Source organism: Saimiri boliviensis, chromosome 9, assembly GCF_048565385.1.
Source record: "Saimiri boliviensis isolate mSaiBol1 chromosome 9, mSaiBol1.pri, whole genome shotgun sequence".
NCBI lineage: Eukaryota > Metazoa > Chordata > Mammalia > Primates > Cebidae > Saimiri > Saimiri boliviensis.
The window spans coordinates 46560559-46586436 of record NC_133457.1 but is presented as its reverse complement, the minus strand read 5'-3'; the positions used below and the strand labels follow the sequence as shown (position 1 = coordinate 46586436).

The 25878-nt window shown below is 36.7% G+C and overlaps 1 protein-coding gene across 1 annotated transcript in view; it reads right to left on the bottom strand.

Annotated features, from left to right (window-relative positions):
* The window catches only part of STT3B (STT3 oligosaccharyltransferase complex catalytic subunit B), a 106834-nt gene that overhangs the window by 20249 nt on the left and 60707 nt on the right, over positions 1–25878 (bottom strand). Inside the window, exons 4-8 of the mRNA XM_039480173.2 lie at positions 21368–21433; positions 17677–17776; positions 2945–3043; positions 1018–1164; positions 67–115 (exon numbers count right to left, since the gene is read on the bottom strand). Coding sequence (XP_039336107.1) covers positions 67–115; positions 1018–1164; positions 2945–3043; positions 17677–17776; positions 21368–21433 — 461 coding nt within the window. The remainder of the gene's footprint in view (positions 1–66; positions 116–1017; positions 1165–2944; positions 3044–17676; positions 17777–21367; positions 21434–25878) is intronic.

Sequence of the window (25878 nt, the reverse complement as noted above, 5' to 3'; positions counted from 1 at the left end):
CAGGTAAAAACAAAGGAAAAGGGTTATTTCAATAAATATGATGTCAAATAACATAACTGCACTTACCCAGTATCCCACAATGAATAAAACCTGCCACTCCATGGCGCAATGTAACCTTGGAAGGAAAAACACGGAGGAAATCAATCTGCCTTTTTATTATTTTGTAAATCTTTAACTGCCTTTATGTTTATTGTTAATTATAGACTGATTTAAACTAATGTTCAAAGAATTTCAGTTTTCTTTTATAGCTGTCAACCTATTTCTGATTGTTGGCAGTGAGGAAAAATAAGGTAGTGATCAAATAAAAACAATATCCATGGAGAACCCATTTCCAGACAAACACACTTGAGATAAAGTTGTAGAAAGTTTTCCACTTCTCTCTTAAGCTTTTAGTTGACTAATAAAGCTAAGGCATTAAACAAGACCAGATCATTAAAAAAAAAAAAAAAAAAAAAAAAGGAGGCGGGGAAGGGAATTTCTAAATGATCTAATCCAATATCCCATATCCCACCAGATAAATCCAAACATGATTTTAAATACTCATGGCTTTTACTCCTGTCAATCCTTTATGATTTTGTGAGCTAGGCTGGTACATTAATTTGACAGAATACATTTAGAAAAAAATCTCCTTTGTTTCTAAGGACTGGTAAATCAAGGTTAGAAAGTAACTTAGAATCCAGAAGCAGACTGAAACTGATTCTGTTAGTATACTGCTGAAAAGCAGGGGAGAAACAGAGTGTGTTTGTGTGCATGCAGGAGAAGGTGAGAATACAGCACGTTAATAACAGCAGCTCTGATTTTTTTTTTTCTTTTTATAGTTTGGGCCTATTCATCTAGCAAGAGAAGGATGCTTAAAAGTAGATTTATCAGAGCTTGATGCTGCAAAATTAAGATACACTGTTCAAAAAAAAAAATCACTTTGTAGTAATGCTATTATTCAGATTTTAGAACCTTTGGCTATTATTTTTATACTGTTTGTATAGATAAGATTCACATCCTACAGGTGATAATACCTACCTGTATAAGTCAAATAGATGACACTGAGGAACACAGCACCTGCAGCTAGTGATACACCCAAAAAGAAAAGGGTCTGGAACTCTTGTTTTGTTAATCGGTCTCTCAGATACTGCAAGAAAGCGTAAGCTTGCAGCAATGCAAAGACACCTAATTAAAGAAAAGGGTCATATAATCAACAAAGCACTTTTCTAAGGCCATTTAAAAACTTTCATTTGAAAGAACTTCTTAGAATGTCCTGTACCATTCATATCAAAGACTAGTTATTTCATCTAGCCAACATTTTCTTTGTCTAATGACAGTTATCCAATCAATTAATACACCCAAAAAATTGTATTACATTTTTTTTTTTTTAAATAATCGGATTCCTCACACATATAACAGACCAAAGGGAAAAAAAAATCCCATTTGAATGACAAGCCTTTTTAACATATTAAGTTCCTCCCTTTCCCCTATATTTTAGGAGGGATTTCTGGGGTAAAGTAATTTTAAAAAATCATTGAAAAACAGTCCTCCAATTTGTTGTGCTGAAGTATACAAAGACTTAAGATCAGGATAATTTTGATATGTAGTTACTGTTTATAACTGAGTAATAAGATGTGACCTTAATTACACATTTAGACAAGATTCTAAATTAGTAGCAGGGTTCAGACTGCACCACGCAAAATCATGGCACCTTGGGATTTGAGAAACCAGCAGAAGCTAGAAAGTTTCTCTTGTCTTTTTTCTGTTTGTTCTCCCCTGAGGCAGGTCATAAAATAATTCTCTGACCTTCCTGTAAGTAGGTTATAAGATCCTCATTCCAGAGGGGTCCTTCTAATACCCGGAGGAAAAGATGAAGACACAGAGACACCAAGAAGAATATGAACAAATAGGCCTTAAGTTCTTCCCAGTCTATTGCCATTAGATCACACTTCTCTTTGTCCAGTCTTATTTCCACATGACTGTCCACTCTTCATCAAACCTAAGCATAAAAATACAGTTTCCCTGCTTTTTCAAAATTTTCACTTCTGAAAAGCTCTCGTGTCATGTAAAATTTATAGTAAATACATATGTATGCTTTTCTCTTGTTGACCTGTCTTTTGTTATAGGGGTCTCAGCCATCAACCTTTTGATGATTCAGGGAAAGATAATAATCTTTTCTCCCCTATGTTAGTAAATAAAAAGGTGAGTGCTAGGATATACAAAACTGAAGAAGTGCTTGCAAAAACGGATTCTCAAAAAGTATAAAACGATACAAAACAAAATTTTAAACAAAGATGATGTGAGAATCCTCAACCATCTAGAACATTAATTTTTTAAAATAAATTAAATTTCGAGGATTGTTTTTAAAAGTCCATTTTACAATGGTTAAATAAGTATTACCAAAAATTTAGAGTTTAGGAAATGTTGGAATGAATATGCGTAAGACAGTGATTGCATATCTACATAGACACTGCTATTCATTATTATGTACACAAAATTAAATATGTATCTCTGTGTCTCAAATTACAACTTGGTAAAGTGACAACATCCATTCCGAAATCTACGTAAAAGCATTTCATAGATTTTAAAGTGCTATTTAACAGTAAGAAAGTCATTCTTAACTATTCAGAGAAGATGGAGATTGATTTAGACTCCACTGAAAATCTGATTAAAAAAAAAACCTCTATAGAAACACCACCTCTGAAAGTTATACACTGATATTCATATAATATCAGTGTTCAGATGTTACAAATAAAATAACTACCCATGGACTTCCAATGGGTCATGAAGCTTGCATTGAGAATCTCTGATAAAATTTTTGTCTACAGATTTCCCATAATTGTGACTCACATTATTTTGGTTGTCATTACAACAACCAAAATGATCAAAACTGTCATCTCTTGGAAGACTGCCAATAACACATCCACATATTCTTTAGAAGAAAAAAATATATGTTTTTTCATACCTGCAGCTGCCATGTGTTCACTTGTTCTGATTGGCTGGAATCCCACAAAAGGTATCTGCATGGATAATATTAAACCCACAATGTAGAAAGTGCTATATGCTACGAAGACAAAACAGGAAACAAGGATAACTTACTACTACCATTAAGTACCCAAAACACAAATGTATATGTAAATCTTGTTTTTCAGCGAAGTATTAACTGAACTTAAGAACAGAACTTGAAATCACTTTCATTAGATGTGCATTTGATTGTTAACCATACATTACAGATCGTGATATTCTATCCATTTTTTAAAAATATTAAGTACTGTATTTCGCAGATCATTACAATAGTTTGAGACTTGTGTTGCTTTCCTTTCCCAGAAATGGAATCAAATTTGTTTTGATCTACCATTAGTAATCATTAATATGACTCAAGAAGCTAAGTAATATATACATAAAATTAAGTAAATACCAGTTCTATTGGCTTTAATACAAAATACACATGACTTAATACTCATCACCACCACCAGCATGTATGAACACCTGCTACTGTCTCAAAAGCTCTTCAAGTATTTCGTATCTTTTTAATTACACCATAATACTCTTTGTATAGTATTAAGAGTTAAAAAATTTTATACGTCCACTAAGTTTTTTGTAACTAAAGAACTAAGTACACAGAAGGCAATCATTATACAGACCAGCTACTGAACTTAGCATCTAATAAAGGAAACTTACTTGCTTTGGACACTAAGTATATTATAGTATTCTTGTCAATCTAAATGGATGAGGAAACTGGGGAGGGATTACAATTTGTGTTAAATACTTGCTTTATATTCACAGATCACTGTTAGGTAACTGTTTAGAGAGAAAGTATTTGAAGTCGCTGAAACTAAAAATTCATTAGAAATAAAGATCAAGCCTATCTGAAATAAGTTAATGTAAAAATTACTCCATTTATACAGATTATACATCATTTTAAAAGAATATTTAACACTCAGTTTTTGGCAGATAAACTACTCTATCAAAAACAAAGACTGGGAATATATTTAGGAAAACACATATTTGTGTATCCTACACATTGTATAGCATACTGCATATACTTTCCTCCTCAACCAATTTAGTTGAGAGAGAATATTTATTTGTTTTTAAAGGAAAACCACCTAGAGAAGGTTAAGTTATGGGCTACTGGTTCAAATGTTAAGTTGCCTCATAATCTATATGATAAGAGATGACCACAGTGTTAGGAAAACAATAAGTTCATAAATTTAATAGGAAGGACCAAAGTAAGTAAAGTTTCCATTGATCTCAAGCTAATGGAGGACCAGCTGTCTAGAAAAGACAACAGAAGTAATCCAACAGATAATGTTCTTTCCAAACACTTTAATGTTGGAATGGAACTGCCCTCTATGAAGTACTCAAACCCAAATGTAATCAAAGTTAAACAAGAATTTCCCGGTCACATGACCTGAATTGTCTACAAATTACTTAACAGCAAAAGCTTTAGTTTCGTCACTACAGAATGTGGGTTGGACAAGATTTGTAGATCCCTCCCAACAATTATAAACTAAGATTCTATGATCAACAGGACTTTCAGATATCCAGAGCTGAGTAATCAAACCCTAGACAAACACTGAACACATAAAGGCACAACTAGAAATTGACTAGGCCTGAGAAAACCTTAGGTCATTTATGCTTTTATTACAGCTAAGTGCACTTATGTTGAAACACCACAATCACCTCTAACGCTGCATTTCTTTCTTCTGAGTACAAATAAACACTGAATGCTCTAACACTGTCACGGAATTTAAATTCAATATAAGAAATGATACAAACTGAATGAAAAAGCCCTCTTAAAGAAACTGAGGTGAAAGTCACATGACCTAACCATTTTAAAGAGAAAAATTCAGGGGTATTTATTGAGTACACTCACAAAGTTGTGCAACCACTACCCCTCTATAGTCCCAAAGAATTGTCATCATCTTAAAAGAAAGCTCTACACTCATAAAACTCTTACTACATTCTCTCCTCTTTCCATCCCATGATAACCACAAATCTGCCTCTGTCTGTATGGATCAATGGTTTAACTGCAAAGGTAATAGGTGTTGTTTTTGTTTTAAAGTAAAAAGCGAAAAAAGTTTCCACCCTATTTATTTCCCTCTAAGTCACATTCTCCAGAAATAATCACTAGCAGATATATGGGTACACAAATACATATTTATGGCCCTATTCACACTTTTACTCTCTTGAGATGGAGCCACACTTTGCTTGACAACGCAAAAATTTTAGCAATCTCATGTTTGGTAACAATAGATGAAGTTTCATCTTAGACATTTGCTCAAATTCATTTCCAGGCATATTTGAAGAGAGAAGAGTAGGCCTAATAATACTCTCGATTTAGCACTTACATGCAACTTCTCAGACATTTACTGTCATTAGTAAAGTAGAAAACACTTTATACAGAAGCAGATGCACTAGAGTTCAACTTAATATGAGAGCAATGAAGAGTTCAAGAAAAAGTATCCAGAAATAAAAAAGCCCAGGTGGGACTTTAATTTGTATTAGCTGGTAAACATAGGTTAATGCTAAATAAATATGAGCTAATAGAAAGAGACAAGTTTTCAACAATATTTTACCCTGAAACTGCCTCTATTTCTATTAGTCTCATTCATACCTACATACCAGCACCAATGGAACAAATTTGATAAATGTGTTATCTGCAACAATCCAAATATAAGCATTTTAAGAGAACTGGACCCCCAGGTCCCTATTTTTTACATTGTTTGGATCACTGATCCTGAGATGTTTACATATTGGAGATATGTGTTCTGTTATAGCACTCCTCAGTACACAGACAAAAGTTTGAATATCCCTTATTTAAAATGCTTGGGACTAGAAGTTTTCTGGATTTTTGGAATATTTGCATTATACTTAACAGTTGAGCACACCCAATCTGGTAATCCAGAATAGGAAATGCTCCAGTGAGCATTTCCTTTGAGCATCTTATCAGCGCTCAGAAAGTTTTGGATTTTCAAATTAAGGATATTCAACCTGTACTTCCAATAAATAAATTCAAAGACTGCTTACCAGATAATGCGTCAAATACCACAAATACCTTGCTTAATAAGGACTGCTTTGTTTGAATTTGTAAAATTACATATCCATTGCTATACCTCGATTTGAATCTCATTTACAAATCTACATTTTAAGACATAGAAAATAAGAAATTAGGTATATTTGAGTAAAAGAAATGGTGAAGTAACTCAATTCTTAAAAATAAACACAATCTTGGCTAGGCACAGTAGCTCACGCAAGCACTTTGGGAGGCTGAAGCGGGTGCATCACCTGAGGTCAGGAGTTTGAGACCAGCCTGACCAATATGGAGAAAACCTGTCTCTACTAAAAATACGAAAAATTAGCTGGGCGTCGTAGCACATGCCTGTAATCCCAGCAACTTGGGAGGCTGAGATAGGAGAATCATTTGAACCCAGGAGGCAGAGGTTGCAGTGAGCCGAGATTGCACCATTGCACTCCGGCCTGGGCAACAAGAGTGAAACTGTCTCAAAACAAACAAACAAACAAACTCTCCACTGCAAAATGAAAACATACACTTTTTGCCAGACTTTGTACTATAGCACCTAACACGCGTTTAGAAATTACCTCTTCAATTTATGCATTTAAACATTAACTTTAGTACGGTCAAGATAGACTAAAAACAAAACCCTATTAAGATCAATCCTATTCTGTAAGAGTTAAGATGTAAACAACCACAATACAAGGAAGGAAGGTCCTATGACATTTGGTGGGGTCAAAGGCTCTATAAAACTTAAGAACTCTTCTCTTTTTGACATGGACACCTAAGAGACAATTAACGTCTGGTACTGCTCTCTAGTGTTTTCAGAAGACTTCAACAAGACAAACCCATAGTGACCATCCTCTACCAATTCTCCTCCCAATGAACTCTTTAAGATCCCTGACTATCCCCATCTATAACACCTTTCTATCCATCCATGTAAACCTACTTTTCTTACCCTTTAGATTAGAAGAATAAAGCATTCCATCAAAGTGGTGAGCTCTAAGGAAATGCATGATACCAACAGTGTTGTAAATCATTTATTACATCATGAAAATGTTACCACACTGCCATCCTGTGGATGCACAGTTACTGGCATTCATTACTGCAGATCGTAATTCCAATGTGTGAGAAAAATTTCACAAAACACTACCATTAGAAAGATACGTATATACATACATATTATTATTCTGCTTAATTATTTTTAACCAAAGAAAATCTCTGAGAGACGAGTAACAATCTTCTAAACAGAACCTAAACATGTCAACATTCTTAGAAGTATTTTATATCTAAGTGTGGGACAAGACTGATACAGAGGAGAAATATACCATTGCCCTTGACTTAAAAGGTACTCTAATGAATTATTCCGTAAAAAGAAAAAAGGCACTGAAAAGTCTGATTCAAGTTCCAATGAAATTTTAAGTATTGAAGAAGTTCCTACTGTTCCCCAATCTTTAAGTACCCCTTCTCTGACAAGGCCTTACAGCTTACATTGACAGTACTCTTTATACTTAAGTTACTGTCATAATTTTTTTTTTTTTTTTTTTTTTTTGAGATGGAGTATCACTCTGTCACCCAGGCTGGAATGCAGTGGCATGATCTCAGCTCACAGCAACCTCCACCTCCTGGGTTCAAGCGATTCTTCAGCCTCAGCCTCTAGAAAAGGTTATGCAAGTACTATATTCCCATTAACTTTAACCAACTGTTAAATCACAATTTCTGAATTGCTTTGCTCTCTTACAACCAACATAGTATTAGCCAAAAGAAACACAATGGGTAAATACTTTAAAATCCAACCAATTTTGCTTTATTATAAATAAATGTTATTAAAGGCTTATAAGAATGTTGATAGCTTTGAATACTAAAGATACTTTACTTCTTTGTAACCGCTTTTGGTTACTGTGAACCCTGGGAGATATGCAGGGTACAGAATAGTAAGAAACTTACATGGATTAAAGAATAAAACAACAACAAAATACAAAAAACTGATTATTCTTGACCAGCAGAAAGATATGATTAACTTAACAGCCATAAATAATGATAACAATCATTTCTCTTTTCCAAGGACAGTGCTCATTATAAACTATGTTGGTAAGGAATCACTGAAACTTGTATTTTAAGTTTCAAGTTTCAGATTTATGAAAGCATAAAGAAATTACCTGTTCAAAACACTTCGGTAAAGATACTTAATCACAACAGTTTTAAAACAGCAAGTGTGGCTGGGCACGGTGGCTCACAAGGTCAGAAGTTTAAGACCAGCCTGGCCAACATGGTGAAACCCCATCTCTACTAAAAATACCAAAATTAGCTGGGCGTGGTGGTGCAATCCGTAGTCCCAGGTATTCAGGAAGCTGAGGCAAGAGAATTCCTTGAACCTGGGAAGCGGAGGTTGCAGTAAGCTGAGATCACACCACTGCACTCCAGCCTGGGCAACAGCGAGACTCTGTCTCAAAAAAAACAACAGCAGCAACAACAAAAAACACAGCAAGTGTATCTTGTACTGATAACTAAAATTAAAAAAAATATAGCAGGAAAAAACAAATCTAGTCAAAGTAAATCTTGGTTTAAGTTCTACCACATGGGAACAATTCATTCAATTCTGGCAATAGTTAATAATATCAAAGTAAGGGGAAATTACAAATGTACTGTGTGCCTGGTATGCTTGGAGACTATGAAAAACTCATGAAATATGTAATTTGTACATAACTTAAAAGGTGTTAGATAATGATGCCCAGTAACTTCTAGAGCTAAGTAATGACTATACCTAACATACCAAGAATCAGTAGAAGACAAATACCAGCAAATTTAATTAACTCATAGAGAAGAGAGGAAAACAAACACAAAATAAAAAAAAGATTTAAACCACAGGAAATCACAAATCCTGTTACCAAACGTCATATTACCACTGAAAACGTTTAGATTCTTCTTAACACATTTTTTTCTTAATGTAAACTACTGCAGTAGGGTCTTAAAGTCGTTTAACTGATACCACAAAGAATCCATAACTGCTTTTATGCATAAGTTAATTCTTCTGGACTATGATACACACATTCCTCAAAGAAAGAATAGATCTTTAAAGGAAATCTCACTCGGGTCTATTCTTCCAGATAGTAAGAGTACCAAGTGATTTATTACACCTGTTTGGCTTGTAGAACATGAAGACTGCTTCTCTATTCATTGAAAAAGCCTTTAACATCAGGCCAATGATTATTGCTACAACACAGGTCAGACCCTTACTCTAAATATCCTGAGTCAATGCAAGGAAGATACTGGAGGACTAATCCTTGAGAACTACATAATGAGTCATATTAGCAGCATGGATGATGCAAGCAATACCATCTTCTCTATGTGTTTGAACTTTAAGTTTCCCCCAACCCCAATAACCTCTAAAATATCCACTGGCAAAGCTGGAAAGAGGATCCATAAATATTATAAGCCAGTCTAAAAAAAATCCCATCCCTTTCCCCCAATTTAAGCTTCAATGCCTGTTACAACACTCATCTTGAAAACTTACTTTATGTAAAAACACTGAAACTTTAATTTTAAATGAAAACCCAGGAAAAAAGTGGGGAGGGGGCATGTAGCAGTTACTGCAGTCCCCAGTTTGCCTGTCTGCTCTTGGCTCACTTACCTTGAAAGTACAATAAAAAGTAAAATTAATGCTAATAATATATTTCATCTGTAGAAGAGTAATCTCTTGTCTTGATAAAACTTTATCTGTCACAAATATAAAACTATACAGCCTCTTACTGTTTTCCATACCTTAGATCAAAACCATTAAAACTACTTTTTTAATTACATAATGAATACCATTGTAAATACTGGGGTGTAAGCCCAAATACTTTGTGGCAATAAAATTTAGCTATATTAAATAAAATGCTGCTGGACATAATGACTGATGCCTATAATCCCAACACTTTGGAAGGCTGAGGTGGGAGGATCACTTGAGCCCAGGAGTTCGAGGTCAACCTGCATAACTTAATGAGATCCCATCTCTACAAACAACAACAACAACAACAAGAAATCAACATTTTATTTGCTATAAACCCTATATTTTTTTACTTTTTCAAATATATACATTTATTCAATTAGATACACTTGTATTAGTCTGTTCTCACATTGCTGATAAACACATACCTGAGACTAGGTAATTTACAAAGCAAAAGAGATTTAATGGAGTCAAAGTTCCATGTGGCTGAAGAGGCCTCACAATCACGGTAGCATGCAAGAGAGAGATGAAAATCAAGCAAAGGGAGTTTCCCCTTACAAAGCCATCAGATCTTGCCAGAGCTATTATTCACCATCATGAGAACAGCATAGAGAAAAACCACTCCCATGATTCAGTTATCTCCCGCCGGGTCTCTCCCACAACACGTGGGAATTATGAGAGCCACAATTATAGATGAGATTTGGGTGGGGACACAGCCAAACCATGTAATTCTGCTCTGGCACCTCCCAAATCTCATGTTACGAAATCTCTCCTCCCAAATCTCACATTTCAAAACCAATTATGCCTTCCCAATAGTGCCAAAAGTCTTAAGTCAGCATTAACTCAAAAGTCCACCATCCAAAGTCTCATCTGAGACAAGGATAAGTTAATTTCAGCATTAACTCAAAAATCCACAATCCAAAGTCTCATCCAAGACAAGGCAAGTCCCTTCTGCCTATGAGCCTATAAGTCAAAAGCAAGTTGGTTACTTCCTAGATACAATGTGGGTACAGGCACTGGATAAATATACCCAATCCAAATGGGAGAAGTGGGTGAAAACAAAGGCACTAAAGGTCCCACACAAGTCCAAAATAAAGTGGGGCAGTCATATCTTAAAGCTCCAAAATGATCTCCCTTGACTCCACGTCTCATATCCAGGTCACACTGATGCAAGAGATGGGTTCCTATGGTCCTGAGCAGCTCTGCCCCTGTGATTCTGCAGGGTATGGCCTTCCTCCTGGCTGCTTTCACAGGCTAGCATTGAGTGCACTAGCTTTTCCAGGTGCACAGTACAAGCCGTCAGTGGATCTACAATTCTGGGGTCTGGAGGACAATGGCCCTCTTCTCATAGCTCCACTTGGCAGTGCCCCAGTGGGGACTCTGTGTGGGGGCTTCAAGCCCACATTTCCCTTCTGCACTGTCCTAGCACAGGTTGTCTCTGAGGGCTCCACACCTCCAGCAAACTTCTGCCTGGACACCCAGGCATTTCCATACATTCTGTGAAATCTAGGCGGAGGTTCCCAAACCTCAATTCTTGACTTCTGTGTACCTGCAAGCTCAATACCATGTGGAATTTGCTGAGGCTTAGGATTTGCAACCTCTGAATCCATGGTCTGAGCTGTACCTTGGCCCCTTTTAGACATGGCTAGAGCAGCTGGGAGGCAGGGCACCAAGTCCCTAGGCAAAACACAGCAGGGGGGCCCTGGTCCTGGCCCATGAAACCGTGTTTTCCTCTTAGGCCTCTGGGCCTGTGATGGGTGGGGCTGCTGCAAAGGTCTCTGATGTACCCTGGAGATATTTTCTCCATTGTCTTGGCATTAACAGTTGACTATTTGTTACTTATGCAGATTTCTGCAGCCAGCTTCAATTTCTCCTCAGAGAATGGGTTTTTCTGTCGCATTGTCAGTCTGCAAACTTTCCAAAGTTTTACGCTCTGTTTCCCTTTTAAAACTGAATGCCTTTAGCAATATCCAAGTCACCTCTTGAATGCTATGCTGCTTAGAAATTTCTGCAGATACCTAAATCATCTCTGTGATTTAAAAGTTTCAAAAATCTCTAGGGCAAGCTCAAAATGCCATCAGTCTCTTTGCTAAAATATAGCAAGAGTCACCTTAACTCAATTTCCCAAAGAGTTCCTCATCTCCATTTGAGACCACCTCAGCCTGGATTTCATTGTCCACATCATTATCAGCATTTTGGTCAAAGCCATTCAGCAAGTCTCTTGGAAGTTCCAAACTTTCCCACATGTTCCTGTCTTCTCCTGAGCCCTTCAAACTGTTCCAGTCTGTCTGCTACCCAGTTTCAAAGTGCTTCCACATTTTGGGTAGCTTTTCAGCAGCACTCCACTCTACTAGTTCTGATTTACTGTATTAGTCTGTTCTCATGCTGCTGATACAGACATACCTGAGATTGGGTAATTTATAAAGTAAAAGAGATTTAATGGATTCACAGTACCATGTCGCTGGGGAGGCCGCACAATCTTGGCAGAAGGTGAAAGGCACATCTTACATGGCGGCAGGCAAGAGATAAATGAAAACCAAGAGAAAGGAGTTTCCCCTTACAGAACCATCAGATCTTGTGAGACTTACTACCATGAGAACAGTATGAGAGAAACTACCCCCATGATTCAATTATGTCCCACTGGGTTTCTCCCACAATACTTGGGAATTATGGGAGCTACGATAGAGATGTAATTTGGGTGGGGACACAGCCAAACCATATCAACATTTATTATCAAATTTTAAAATTATCAAAGAAATATGACCCATTACAGGTTATATTTAATTGCTATTTTGTACTTTATAACACAAAAGTGTTATTTCTCCATTACGTTTCTCATTAAGACAGCTGAGTGAAAGTTTATTTTCATTTAAAAAGGGAACAATCCTTATATTCAAATTGGAATTTTATCCCCTCAGTCTTAATACAGTAATCACCTCTCCCAGCCTCTCAAACTCTTTCTCGTCTCTTCTGGCTATTCCTTCATAACTTTATCAACAACAACAAAAGCAAACACTTAAATAGTACTTTTTGTGTTATCTATTATTAAACACCTTTCATATATTAAATTATAACTCATTTATCCTCAACAATCTGTAAAGTAGTAACTATTATTATCTTTATTTGACCCATGAGGACATTAAGGCATACGGACATTAATTTATCCAAAGTTACACAGTATTAAGGAAGCAAGGATTGAATCCTGGTAGCTTGGCTCTGAAGTATGTACTTTGACCCTCAATGACAGGCATCTTTTATTCATGGCTCCATTACCACAAATTGTAAGTCTGTTTCTATATTCTTCTCTCAAGATCAAGACTTATCCCTAAAACTTTAAAAAGAATATGGTGGCTCACTCCTGTAATCCCAGCACTTTGGGAGGCCAATGCAGGCAGATCACCAGAGGTCAGGAGTTCGTTACCAGTCTGGCCAACATGGTGAAACCCCGTATCTACTAAAAATACAAAAAGTTAGCCAGGCATGGTGGTGGGCACCTGCAACTCCAGCTACTTGAGAGGCTGAGGCAGGAGAATTGCTTGAACCTGGGGAGGTAGAGGCTGCAGTAAGCTGAGATCACATCACTGCACTCCAGCCTGCGCAACAGAGCAAGACTCCATCTCAAAAAAAAAAAAAAGAAAGAAAAAAAAAACAACAACACATGGTTAAAGTCCAAACTGATTTTCACAAACTTTTCCCTAATCCCATTTTGATCGTATGCTATTAACTACTTACACTGTATACTACACACTCCTTACAGCAAGGTTTTTATTCAACTTTGTATCATAACGGATTAGCACAAAACTTAGCATTTATCTTTTCAATGCTTAATAATGTATGGGAAGTGAAATTTGCTTTGATTTCCACAAAAATAGTAAGGTAGAATTAGACAAAATAAATTCCAAAGCTTCTAGCTCTTGTATCCTGAAATTGTTTTGGGGGGAGGCGGGTAACCTGGATTTTTTTACACACAATCTTTTTAAGTTTGTTTTTTTAAGTTAAACTAGCATTAGCTATGTTCTGTTTACAGCTGCCAAGTATAATTATGACCCCTAACAACTATGGTTTTACTTTTAATTTACTCAATAATTGGATTATTTTTCTCTATTTACAAAATGTATAATCCCCATAATAATCTGTACATACCTAAAGGAGGTAGTATGTTTACAAAACTTTACTTTTAATGATTCCCAGCAAATATCACCCAAAAAATACATTTTAGATATAATATGAAAAACTGTTACTCTCCTTACTCAACTCACTGCAGAAAAGACAGACAATACCATAAATAAACTGTTCCAGTGACATTTCAAAACCATTCATCAGTATTAGAAACCGACTTCTTCTCTGTGCTTAAATTACTAACCTGATTTAGTTAATACAGCCCTTGAGGGAAAACCCCTATTTCTAAACTAAAAACCAGGTCTCATTTATTATACACTTAACACATACTCACTGTATTTGGAAAGCAGAATACTGACTGGAAAGCAGAAAGAAGTATATAAAAAAAATCACTGGTAATCCTTACTGTCTGCTTTTTATTAACATTTTCCTGTATCATCAAATACTCAAAAAGATTAAATTTAAAGGCTGCATAAGATTCAATTTAATATTCCACATGGCAACACTGAAATTAAAAAATCATTTCCCTATTGGTCATTTAAGTTAGTTTCATATTTTCAAAATTACAAGTTATATCACAGTAAATATCCCTAAATTTGTCTTTATATCTTTAATTTCCTTATGGCATGAATGTAAATTATGATAAACTTTCATCAAATTAGAAAGCTTAAATCACTTCACATCCCATCAGTGTTACTGTGATCCCTGCAAGCCATTCTTTCTACAAATACAACATAATGTTTGGGTGTTCCTCTTAAAACAGTAGAATCCTATGTATAATATATTTTTTTAAACATTTACTTCCCAATATAGTGAAATTCACCAAGTCAAAAATACCTCTTAACAGAAAATTAAGTTTTTCCTCCCAAAATTTCGAGACGGCCTCCCTTCTCAGTTTTTCTTACACCTCCCTTGCTCGAATCCCATGCCACTCTTCTACCACTATTCATCCACATAACCTCCCATGTGCTTCCTTTTCCACGTGTGAACACACTCTTTTCTGTGGTTGTGTTACAACTGACTTTAAGGACACATGCAAAAAATGTACTCAAAGAGGAAAACATTTTTTCATAATTATTTAAAATAATTTATTTCGAAGTCGTTTAATACTTAAAACACAGCTGAACTTTTAGTTGATACAATTATGAGTTTGGCATTTACCAATCCTTTTACCTAAACATTTCTGTTCAAGGGGAGGGAGAGCAAAAGACAAAGCATGTTATGTGCCAAAATCAAAGAACTTTACATACAAACACTTTAAAATGCTTCCACAGTTTTTCGGACTATTAAGTTAGGAGAAATTGAACTTAAATCCTGACCCACTCTGGATGAAGAAAGACAAACACCTGCTCTACCATAGTACTTTCTATCCATTTAGAAGTAAACCCTATGAAAGCAGACTAGAAATCATCAGAAGTACTCCTGGATAATTATAAGTAAAAGAAACAAGCGGGGTAGAGTGGAGAATGTGGACATTATGAGCATCAGCTTGATATATATTCCTAACCCATTTTATTTTTCTTTCTTCTCAAAATACTTTCAAGAGTCAACCAAAGGAATATGGATTTCATGCTTTTCTAGAATGACCAAAAAAAAAAAAAAAAATCCTGGTCATCAAATACAAGGTACTTTGTCAAATTCTAATCCTTTTAAATCTTGGTGGTAAAGTTAAATGGGAGTTGCACACTGCTTGAATTTTAAACTTTTATGTAGAATATACTTCCATCTGACCATTTTTAACAACATATTTATTTGACTACTTCTGACATCTTTGGCTCTTCTTCCTGAATCATGGCATTTCATAAAGTAAATTTCTCACACTTCTCACAGCTGTATTTCTCTGACCATTATATTTCAAAGATCCCCAATTTTTTAAATTAGAGACAGTAACAACCAAAAAACACCCTCTTAGTTCCTTCACTATAACCATTTAACAACAACTACAAAAAAAGTTTAATCTATTATTTCTTATTCTCCTTTATGGATCCCAACTACTGTTTATGGTATTTTCAGGGTAGAGAAATACCATAGATTTATGTATTTCAGCAGTAACGTTGTTTATATGGGAGGCACAAAGATTTGGTGGTTTTTCGCATCATGAGCCATTCATTCATTCATTTGTTTCTTCGTTCATTCATTCATTCATTTAGAAACAGGTCTCCTTCTGTCATGCAGGACGGAGTGCAGCGGCAAGATCATAGCACACTGCAGCCTTGAACTCCTGGACTCAAGCCACACTCTAGCCTCAGCCTGCTGAGTATATCAGATAAGAGGTGTAAGCCATTACTGCTGGCTCATCATAGGCTTTAAAGCCAAAATCTGAGTTCAAGCCTCAGCTCCATTACTAGCCACATGATCTTTAGCAAATTATGTCTCCACTTGTTTCCTCATCTGTAAAACGAGAATAATGATAGTACCTACCCTCACAGTAACATTATAAAGATTAAATTAAAAAGTATGCTGAAATGGCCATAAATGTAAGTAATATACTATTTTTTTGAGATATAATTCATATACTGTAAAATTTACCTTTAAAAAAACCTATCATGTAATGGTTTTCAGTGTATTCACAAGGTTGTGCAACCATCACTACTATCTAATTCTAAAATATTTCCTAGGCTGGGCATGGTGGCTCACACCTGTAATCCAAGCACTTTGGAGGCCAAGGCGGGCGGATTACCTGAGGTCGGGAGTTCAAGAACAGCCTGACCAACATGGTGAAATCCCGTCTTAAAAAAATAAATAAATAAAAATAAAATATTTCCTCATCCTCAAAAGAAACCCCATATCCATTAACAGTCACTCCTCTACTCTCCTCTCCATTATTCTCCCCCTCCCAAATTCCCAGGCAACCGCTAATCTACTTTCTGTTTCTATGGATTTGCCTATTCTGGACATTTCACACTAACAGAATCATATACTATGTGGCCTTTTATGTTTGGCTTTTTTATATAATGGCATGTTTTCAAGTTTCATGTTGTAGCATATATCAGTATTTTATTCCTTTTCATGGCTTAATAATATACCATTGTATGAATATACCATATTTTATGGTTTCATAAAGCTGACAGGCATTTTGGTTGTCTTCATTTTTTGGTCATTATGATAATAAATGCTGCTATGAACATACCTAAGATTGGAACTGCTTGGTCACATGACAAATCTATGGGAAACTTTTAAGAAACTGCCAAGCTACTGGGCTTTTGAAACTGAACTCAATTAAGATTTATCTTTATATTATTGTTTTACAACATTATTGTAATAGAATTGTATTATTTTACTAAGACACTGCTTTCAGTTCACAATTGCTCTCTGGATCCTTCAACCCATAAAAGTTCTAACTCTATCATGAAAAGATCTTGGGTGAAACATCATCTACCGCTAAGCATCACAGTGAAAATGCTTGTTTTAGAACCTGTAGAGAAAAATGAAGATTTTTCTAGAGACAACAGAGACTCAATCTATTGGTACATTATACGAAAAGGGCTTTTGAAAGTTTATTTAACTGCTTCCTTTGAGGATGTCAATCTCTTACAATGAGTAAGTTAAATTCTATATATAAATGTCAATGATTTTCATGATAAAAATTCCCATTCCCCAAAATTAAGGGGGGAAAAAGAAATTAAACCCAGACTAATTTCTACAAAAACGGAAAAAAAGCTTATCAAGGAAAAGTTGGTGACAAAGCACTTATATAAAAATACCTGAACTTCTTTATGAATATAAACAGCAAAATGAACAAATTATTTTTTACCATTTCATGCACAATATTAATCAAACAAATATCTCTTCAATAAAAAGATATAGATAAAACACGTCTTAGCTGTCAGATGTCAAAAATCAAATTACTTACCTATATAGACTCTTTTGCTGTATCTCTGCATCAGTAACAACACAAATACATGCAGTGGAATAAGATTGATGATAAATACATAACCACCCCAAGCAGAGACCTATGGGAAAAGAAGTGCTAAGTTAAATTTGTATTTTTCCTTTTTAAAATAAGTATGTTTAGGTATCTAAACATACAGTGAGCAAATATAAACACTAAGATTTTGGCAATTTTGAGAAATGCTTAAATAAGAACTTACTAACCTATGAAGAATGTATTCCTCATTTTTACTGATTATTAAAATAACATGATCCTACAAATCCAATATGCTTTTCTAAATTCACTGGAGAAATGTTGAAATTAAATTAGATTTCATAGAGAAGCTGAGAGTATTATAATTTGTAAATTGTCAGTAAACAAGCTGGCATGGAGACAAGGAGTTTTAGGATGCAGATAATAATTTTTTAAAATAAAAAAACGACTTTCACTTCACCTATTTTTGATGAAAAATTTGTTGTAAGAAAGGTCACTGAGAGTAAGAGCAATGAAAGGACTTGTTGACAACTAAAAAAAATTCAGATGACCTGAATATGCTTTGAGAGTCTCAAAATTAAAAGTGCTTGTTGGGCATAAATTTTTTTCTGGGAAATGGATTACAAAGCAAGATCCAATGTTTGGCCTATACAATACATACTATTTAACCAGAATAACTGAGGATGTTTTTGGTCTAAATTAACGAATATTCTAAAGAGAATGTTTATTCTCAACCAACAGAATTAATTAAGTTTTTGGTACACTGAGTAAGTAATAAGCTCTTGTCAACATCAAAGTTCTTAAATGCCCTCTATTAGAGCTTGAAAGGTTCATTTGTATCAACAGCCACTTTAGCAGACTATATGCTAACATATCTATTCCAATAATGCTGCTCTAACTTAAAATATTTCAGAACTCCTTGTGGAGAACTGCCATCAGTTTTCAGTACAAATATCAGTTTTCTGCCTTAGTCACAGGCTGCTTTTCACAAAACAACAGTGTTATTCTAATAGCGCACCAGTCCTTACTGAAAGACTTCTGGTTACTTTCAAAATCTCAAAGAGCACAAGTTTGATATTACTAAGTACAACTACCCAGAAAGTGTCCCAGGCTCTAACCACTTTAAAAGAGCCACAGATAACTTGGATGCACATTTTCTATGACGTTTGGTTTCCCAAAACAAAAAAAAAAAAAAAAAAAAAAAAAAGATTAGCTCAAATTATCATAATTTTCAGCACGAGACTACTATACAGGCTATGGTATAGAAAAAAGAGGAAGAATAAAGGGGTAATACTGAACTCCAATCTTAAGAAACCTGTTTAAAAAATCTGTAGGTAATTTATGGGTGGTCCTAGAGGATATGACCATTATTTCAGTCATGACTCTAGGGATCTACTACTACAATTATGAAAATTGAGCATAGTAGCAACACACTACCTTACCTACTTTGTTCAATTAAGAACAAAGAAAAGCTAAAGCCAATCTGAAAGTGAATCTGATGTTCTCAAAAGTACTTGCTGCTCTTATGCATGATCTTTACAAGGATTTATTTCTTCTCTGGCTCACATAAATTCATTTTAAGAGTTCTCCTTCATTTACTTTAAGGAGTGAAATGAGAGCAAATGGGCCAAAAGAACATTTTTTCTACAACCTTTTCTCATTTCCTCTGTCTTTTCAGTTAACTCTTTCCTTACATTATCTTTTCTACCAAGACTTCAAAGTACTCTTATTTCTCTGCTCTAAGTTCACTTTACTATATTGTTTAGATAATATCTGTTAAAAACTCAGATTATTTTAACATTAAGCAGTTACCTAGTTAATTCCAATATGGAAAAACCAATTTTTAATATCAGTTCCAATAAGGAAAAACCAATTTTTAATTTTTAAAATTGAGTGTTAAGTAGCTTATTTTATCTAAACATGGTTTCATGCTCGATATTTGATAGACAAAGTTTCCTGTTCTTTTGTAGTAAGCAATCTAACTTGAAAAACATTTTACTTGTCAAAGCAATTTTAAAAATAAAGTTAGGGGCCAGGTGCCCTGGCTCACACTTGTAATCCTAGCACTTTGGGAGGCTGAGACAGGCAGCTCACTTGAGGTCAGGAGTTTGAGATCAGCCTGACCAACATGGTAAAACCCCGTCTCTACTAAAAATACAAAAATTAGCCAGGCATAGTGGCACACGTCTGTAATCCCACCTACTTGGGAGGCTGAGGCAGGAAAATAGCTTGAACCCAAAAGGCAGAGGTTGTAGTGAGCTGAGATCACACAACTGCACTTCAGCCTAGGTGACAAAGCGAGACTGTCTCAAAAAAAAGTAATAAAGCTAGGAAGAATAGAAAAATAGTATTTAAATTTAAGTCATTAAAAAGTTAAAAGAGGCGCAGTGGCTCTCGCATATAATCCCAGTGCTCTGGGAGGCTAACGCAGGAGGATTGCTTAAGGCCAGGAGCTTAAGACCAGCTTGGGCAACATAGTGAGAAACTATCTCGACAAAACATTTTTAAAAATTAGCCAGATGCAGCGGCACATAACTGTAGTCCTGGCTACTTGATAGGCTGAGATGGACTTAAGTCCAGGAGCTCAAGGTTACAGTAAGCTATGATTGCACCAGTGTGCTCCAGATTGGACAACAGAGAGAGACACTGTCTCTAAAAAAAAAAAAAAATAATAGGCCGGGCACGGTGGCTCACGCCTATAATACCAGCACTTTGGGAGCCCAAGGCTGGCTTACCACAAGGTCAGGTGTTCAAGACCAGCCTGGCCAACATGGTGAAATCGCGCCTACTAAAAATAGAAAAATTAGCCAGGCATGGTAGCAGGCACCTATAATCCCAACTACTCAGGAGGCTGAGGCAGAAGAATAGCTTGATCCCAAAAGGGAGAGGGTACAGTGAGCCAAGATTGTGCCACTGCACTCCAGCCTGCCTAGGCGACAGAGCAAGAATCCATCTAAAACAAAAACAAAAACAAAATCTAACTAATCTTTAAAAAATTTTTTTAATTCTTAAATAATCAAAAAGTTTAAGTATTTTGAAAGTGGTACACCTGAAAACACTTTGTTTTACTTGCTTCAGATACTTTATTTTAGGGGTTAAATATTAGCCCTCTCCACCAAAGCATGCTTTATAGGATCTGTGAGTAGGAGAAGCAAAGAGGATGGTAGTAATGGAAGATTACGTTAAGGTCAGGCGCGGTGGCTCACGCCTGTAATCCCAGCACTTTGCGAGGCCGAGGCTGGTGGATCGCGAAGTCAGGAGTTTAAGACCAGCCTGGCCAAGATGGTAAAACCCCGTCTCTACTAAAAATATAAAAACATTAGCCAGGCACGGTGGCATGCGCCTGTAATCCCAGCTACTTGGAAGGCTGAGGCGGAGAACTGCTTAAACCCAGAAGGCGGAGGTTCGAGGGAGCCGAGATTGCACCATTGCACTTCAGCCTGGGCAAAAGACAAGTTTCCATGTAAAGAAAAGAAAGAAAAAGAAAGAAAGAAAGAAAGGGGAGAGAGAGAGAGAGAGAGAGAGAGAGAGAGAGAGAGAGAGAGAAGGAAAGAAGGAAAGAAAGATTGATTACATTAAACAAAATAAAAATCCTACAGATTTCAGGAGAAAGAAAGAGAACTGTTTAAATCTTCAAAGACCTGTTAGACTTCAAGTAATCTCAAATATGAAATCTTACCATATAGAAATAGGATAAGCAGCAGCACATTGTCCAAAACACTGACCCAGTTTTTACAGATTTTACCTAAAAAACAAAAGCAACTGATATAATAAAATGTTTACAAATGCTCTTGCTGAATTTTAAAAAGGTAAATGTTTTGTAACCACGTGCTACAAAAAGTCAAGGTTATTTTAAAAAGTACTATGGTTATTCAGATATGCAGATGCACTTAATATATGCATTTATAACACTGAGTAGCACACTGAGCCATTTTAAGAATAGCTCTCATTCTTTGTTATTTAGTTTTCAGTAAAAAGAATCGTCTTTTAAAAAACAAATTATGTATTTTCATTTTCTGAGAAGTCTCTTGCCCTCATTGATATCCACATGCAATGCCACAGGTCATCATCGCCATCTCCCATCCCTTCCCCTGAGGTATTTACACTCCAGAGTGCTCTACTGCTTGTTCAGCAGCGCCAAACCAGTTCAATGGGCTGAACCACACCCTATGCAACGAGGTCTGAAAATCTTCCAAGTTTGCCCTTTCTTGGGTGCACTCCCTTAGCCTTAGTGATACCGTATATAGTTTCCTTCTATTATACTTTTATCATAATTAATACTTTCTTCTCTCTCCTAACTGAACCTAGACTACTACAATCTATTACAATAAAACCAAGGTATATTTTACCACCACTTAATACAGTTCATATCCTGAAATTTCCTCAGACTCAATCCAATTGGCTGAAAGAGATAATGTAAAGCAAATACATTCTTCAGTACTGACTAATACAGAGAAAACTTTGCTAGGCTATGCTGGACATAAACTATAACTCATTTCTGTATTAGGGAGATAAGATATAAAGACAAGAACTTGAGTCAAAGCATAACATAAAAGCAACCCTATGGTAAGTATAAATACTGAGTACCAAAAGGTCCTTATAGAGCCTGAATGCTAACAACAGGAAAGCAGTTCTAGCTGGGAAAAAATTACCAGAAACTCTACTGAGGCAGTGGCTTTGGGCAAAACTTTAGGGCAGGAGTCCCCAAACTATGGCCCTGCGGGCCGCATGCGGCCCCCTGAGGCCATTTATCTGGCCCCCCACCGCACTTCAGGAAGGGGTACCTCTTTCATTGGTGGTCAGTGAGAGGAGCACAGTATGTGGCGGCCCTTCAACAGTCTGAGCGACAGTGAACTGACCCCCTGTGTAAAAAGTTTGGGGACGCCTGCTTTAGGGCAATAAGGCACGAAGGATGTAAGGCATCCCATCAACTACCCACAGTAGATTCAGGAGCAGGCACAGACGGAAGCAGCAGAGGTGCAGAATTCAAAAACTCTAAGCCCACAAAAAGCTCACAATCTACAGGAGGAAGTCAACTGAAAAGCAAGTAATCAATAAACCCTATTTCACAGAATCTATGACCATCACTCTTAACATACATCCTAATTTCAGAGATGCCAAAATCTGGGGAGAAAGTACACATCTTAGAGCTGAAAGGTTTCTGCTGGCAAGACAGTCAAATAGGAACAGCTCCGGTCTGCAGCTCCCAGTGAGACTGATGCAGAAGGTGGCTGATTTCTCCATTTCCAACTAAGGTACCTGGTTCATCTCACTGGGACTGGTTGGACAGTAGGTACAACCCACGAAGGGTGAGCCAAAGCAGGGTGGGGCGCTGCCTCACCCAGGAAGCACAAGGGGTCATGGAACTCCCTCCTCTAGCCAAGGGAACCCTTGAGAGACTGTACTGGGAAGAATGGTGCATTCTGGCACAGATACCGTGCTTTTCCCACAATCTTCACAACCGGCAGACCAGGAGTTTCCCTCAGGTGCCTATGCCACCAGGGCCCTGGGTCTGAAGCATAAAACTGGGCAGCCGTTTGGGCAGACACCAAGCTAGCAGCAGGGATTTTTTTTTCCCACACCCCAGGGGCACCTGGAACAACAGCAAGACAGAAACAATTCACTCTCCTGGAAAGGGGGCTGAAGCCAGGGAACCAAATGGTCTGGCTCGGGGCATCCCAATCCCACAGAGCACAGCAAGCTAAGATACACTGGCTTGAAATTCTCGTTACTAGCACAGTAGTCTGAGGTCACTTGGGACGCTGGAGCTTGCTAAGGGGGAGGAGGGGTTTCCTTCATTGCTAAGGCTTGAGTAGGTGGTTTTATCTTCACAGTGTAAACAAAGCCACCAGGAAGTTCAAACTGGGCGGAGCCCACAGCCCCTCAGCAAGGCCCTGCCATCACTCTGTCTCTCCAGACACCCCACTGTCAATATTAAGACAGATCAACGAGACAGAAAATTAACAAGGATATCCAGGACTTGAACTCAGCTCTGGACCAAGTGGACTTAACAGACATCTACGGAACTCTCCACCCCAAATCAACAGAATATACATTCTTCCCAGCACCACATCACTTATTCCAAAAGTGACCACATAATTGGAAGTAAAACACTCCTCAGCAAATGCGAAAGAATGGAAATCATAACAGTCTCTCAGAGCACAGTGCAATCAAATTAGAACTCAGGATTGAAAAACTCACTCAAAACCGCATAGCTACATGGAAACTGAACAACCTGCTCCTGAATGACTACTGGGCAAATAACAAAATTGGGGCAAAATAAAGAAGTTATCTGAAACCAATGAGAACAAAGACAACGTACCAGAATCTCTGGGACACATTTAAAGCAGTGTGTAGAGGGAAATTTATAGCACTAAATGCCCACAGGAGAAAGCAGGAAGGATCTAAAATCAACACCTTAACTAGCGAAGCAAGAGCAAACACATTCAAAAGCTAGCAGAAGACAAGAAATAACTAAGAACAGAGCAGAACTGAAGGAGGTAGAGACAGGAAAAATCCTGCAAAAAAAAAAAAGCAATGAATCTAGGAGCTGATTTTTTGGAAGAAATCAGCAAGATAGATAGAATGCTACCCAGATTAATCAAGAAGAAAGGAGAGAAAAATAAAATAGATGCAATAAAAAATGGTAAAGGGGATTATCACCACCAATCCCTCAGAAACACAACTACCATCAAAGAATACTATAAACATCTCTACACAAATAAACTAGAAAATCTAGAAGAAATGGATAAATTCTTGGACACATACACATTCCCAAGACTAACTCAGAAAGCAGTCGAATCCCTGAAGAGACCAATAACAAGTTCTGAAATTGAGGCAGCAATTAATAGCCTACCAACCAAAAAAAGTCCAGGACCTGACAGATTCACAGCCAAATTACAACAGAGGTACAAAAAGGAGCTGGTATTATTCCTCCTGAAACAATTCCAAACACTAGAAAAAGAGGTAATATTCCGTAGCTCATTTTATGAGGCTAGCATCATCCTGATACCAAAACCTGGCAGAGACACAACAAAAAAAGAAAATTTCAGATCAATATCCCTGATGAACATTGATAAAAAAAAATCCTCAATAAAATACTGGCAAACCAAATCCAGCAGCACATCATAAAGCTTATCCACCTAGCTGGGCATGGTGGCATGTGCCTGTAATCCCAGCTACTCAGGAGGCTGAGACAAGAGAATCGCCTGAACCCAGGAGGCGGAGGTTGCGGTGAGCCAGGATCACGCCATTGCACTCCAGCCTGGATAACAAGAGCGAAACTCCATCTCAAAAAAAAAAAAAAAAAAAAAAAAAGCTTATCTACCACAATCATGTTGGTTTCATCCATGCAATGCAAGGCTGGTTCAACATACACAAATCAATAAACGTGATCCATCAGATAAACAGAACAAACAACAAAAACCACATAATTATCTCAATAGATACAGAAAAGGTCTTTGACAAAATTCAACAGCCCTTCATACTAAAAATGCTCAACAAACTAGTTATTGATGGACCATATCTCAAAATAATAAGAGCTATTCAGGACAAACCCACAGCCAGTATCATACTGAATGGGCAAAAACTGAAAGCATTCCCTTTGAAATCTGACAGTAGACAAGGATGCCCTCTCTCACCACTCCTATTCAACAAAGTATTGGAAGTTCTGGCCAGGGCAATCAGGCAAGAGGAAGAAATAGAGAGTACTCAAATAGGAAAAGAAAAAAGTCAAATTTTCTCTATTTGCAGATGACATGACTGTATATGGAGAAAACCCCATTGTCTCAGCCCAAAATATCCTCAAGCAGATAAGCAACTTCAGCAAAGTCTCAGGATACAAAATCAATGTGCAAAAATCACAAGTATTCCTATACACCAATAACAGACAAATCATGAGTGAACTCCCATTTACAATTGCTACAGAGAATAAAACACCTAGGAATACAACTTATAAGTAATGTGAAGGACCTCTTCAAGGAGAACTACAAACCACTGCTCAAGGAAATAAGAGAGGACACAAACAAATGGAAAAACACTCCATGTTCATAGATAGGAAGAATCAATATAATGGAAATGGCCATACTGCTCAAAGTAATTTACAGTTTCAATGCTATCCCCATCAAGCTACCATTGACTTTCTTCACAGAATTGGAAAAAACTACTTTATATATCATATGAAACCAAAGA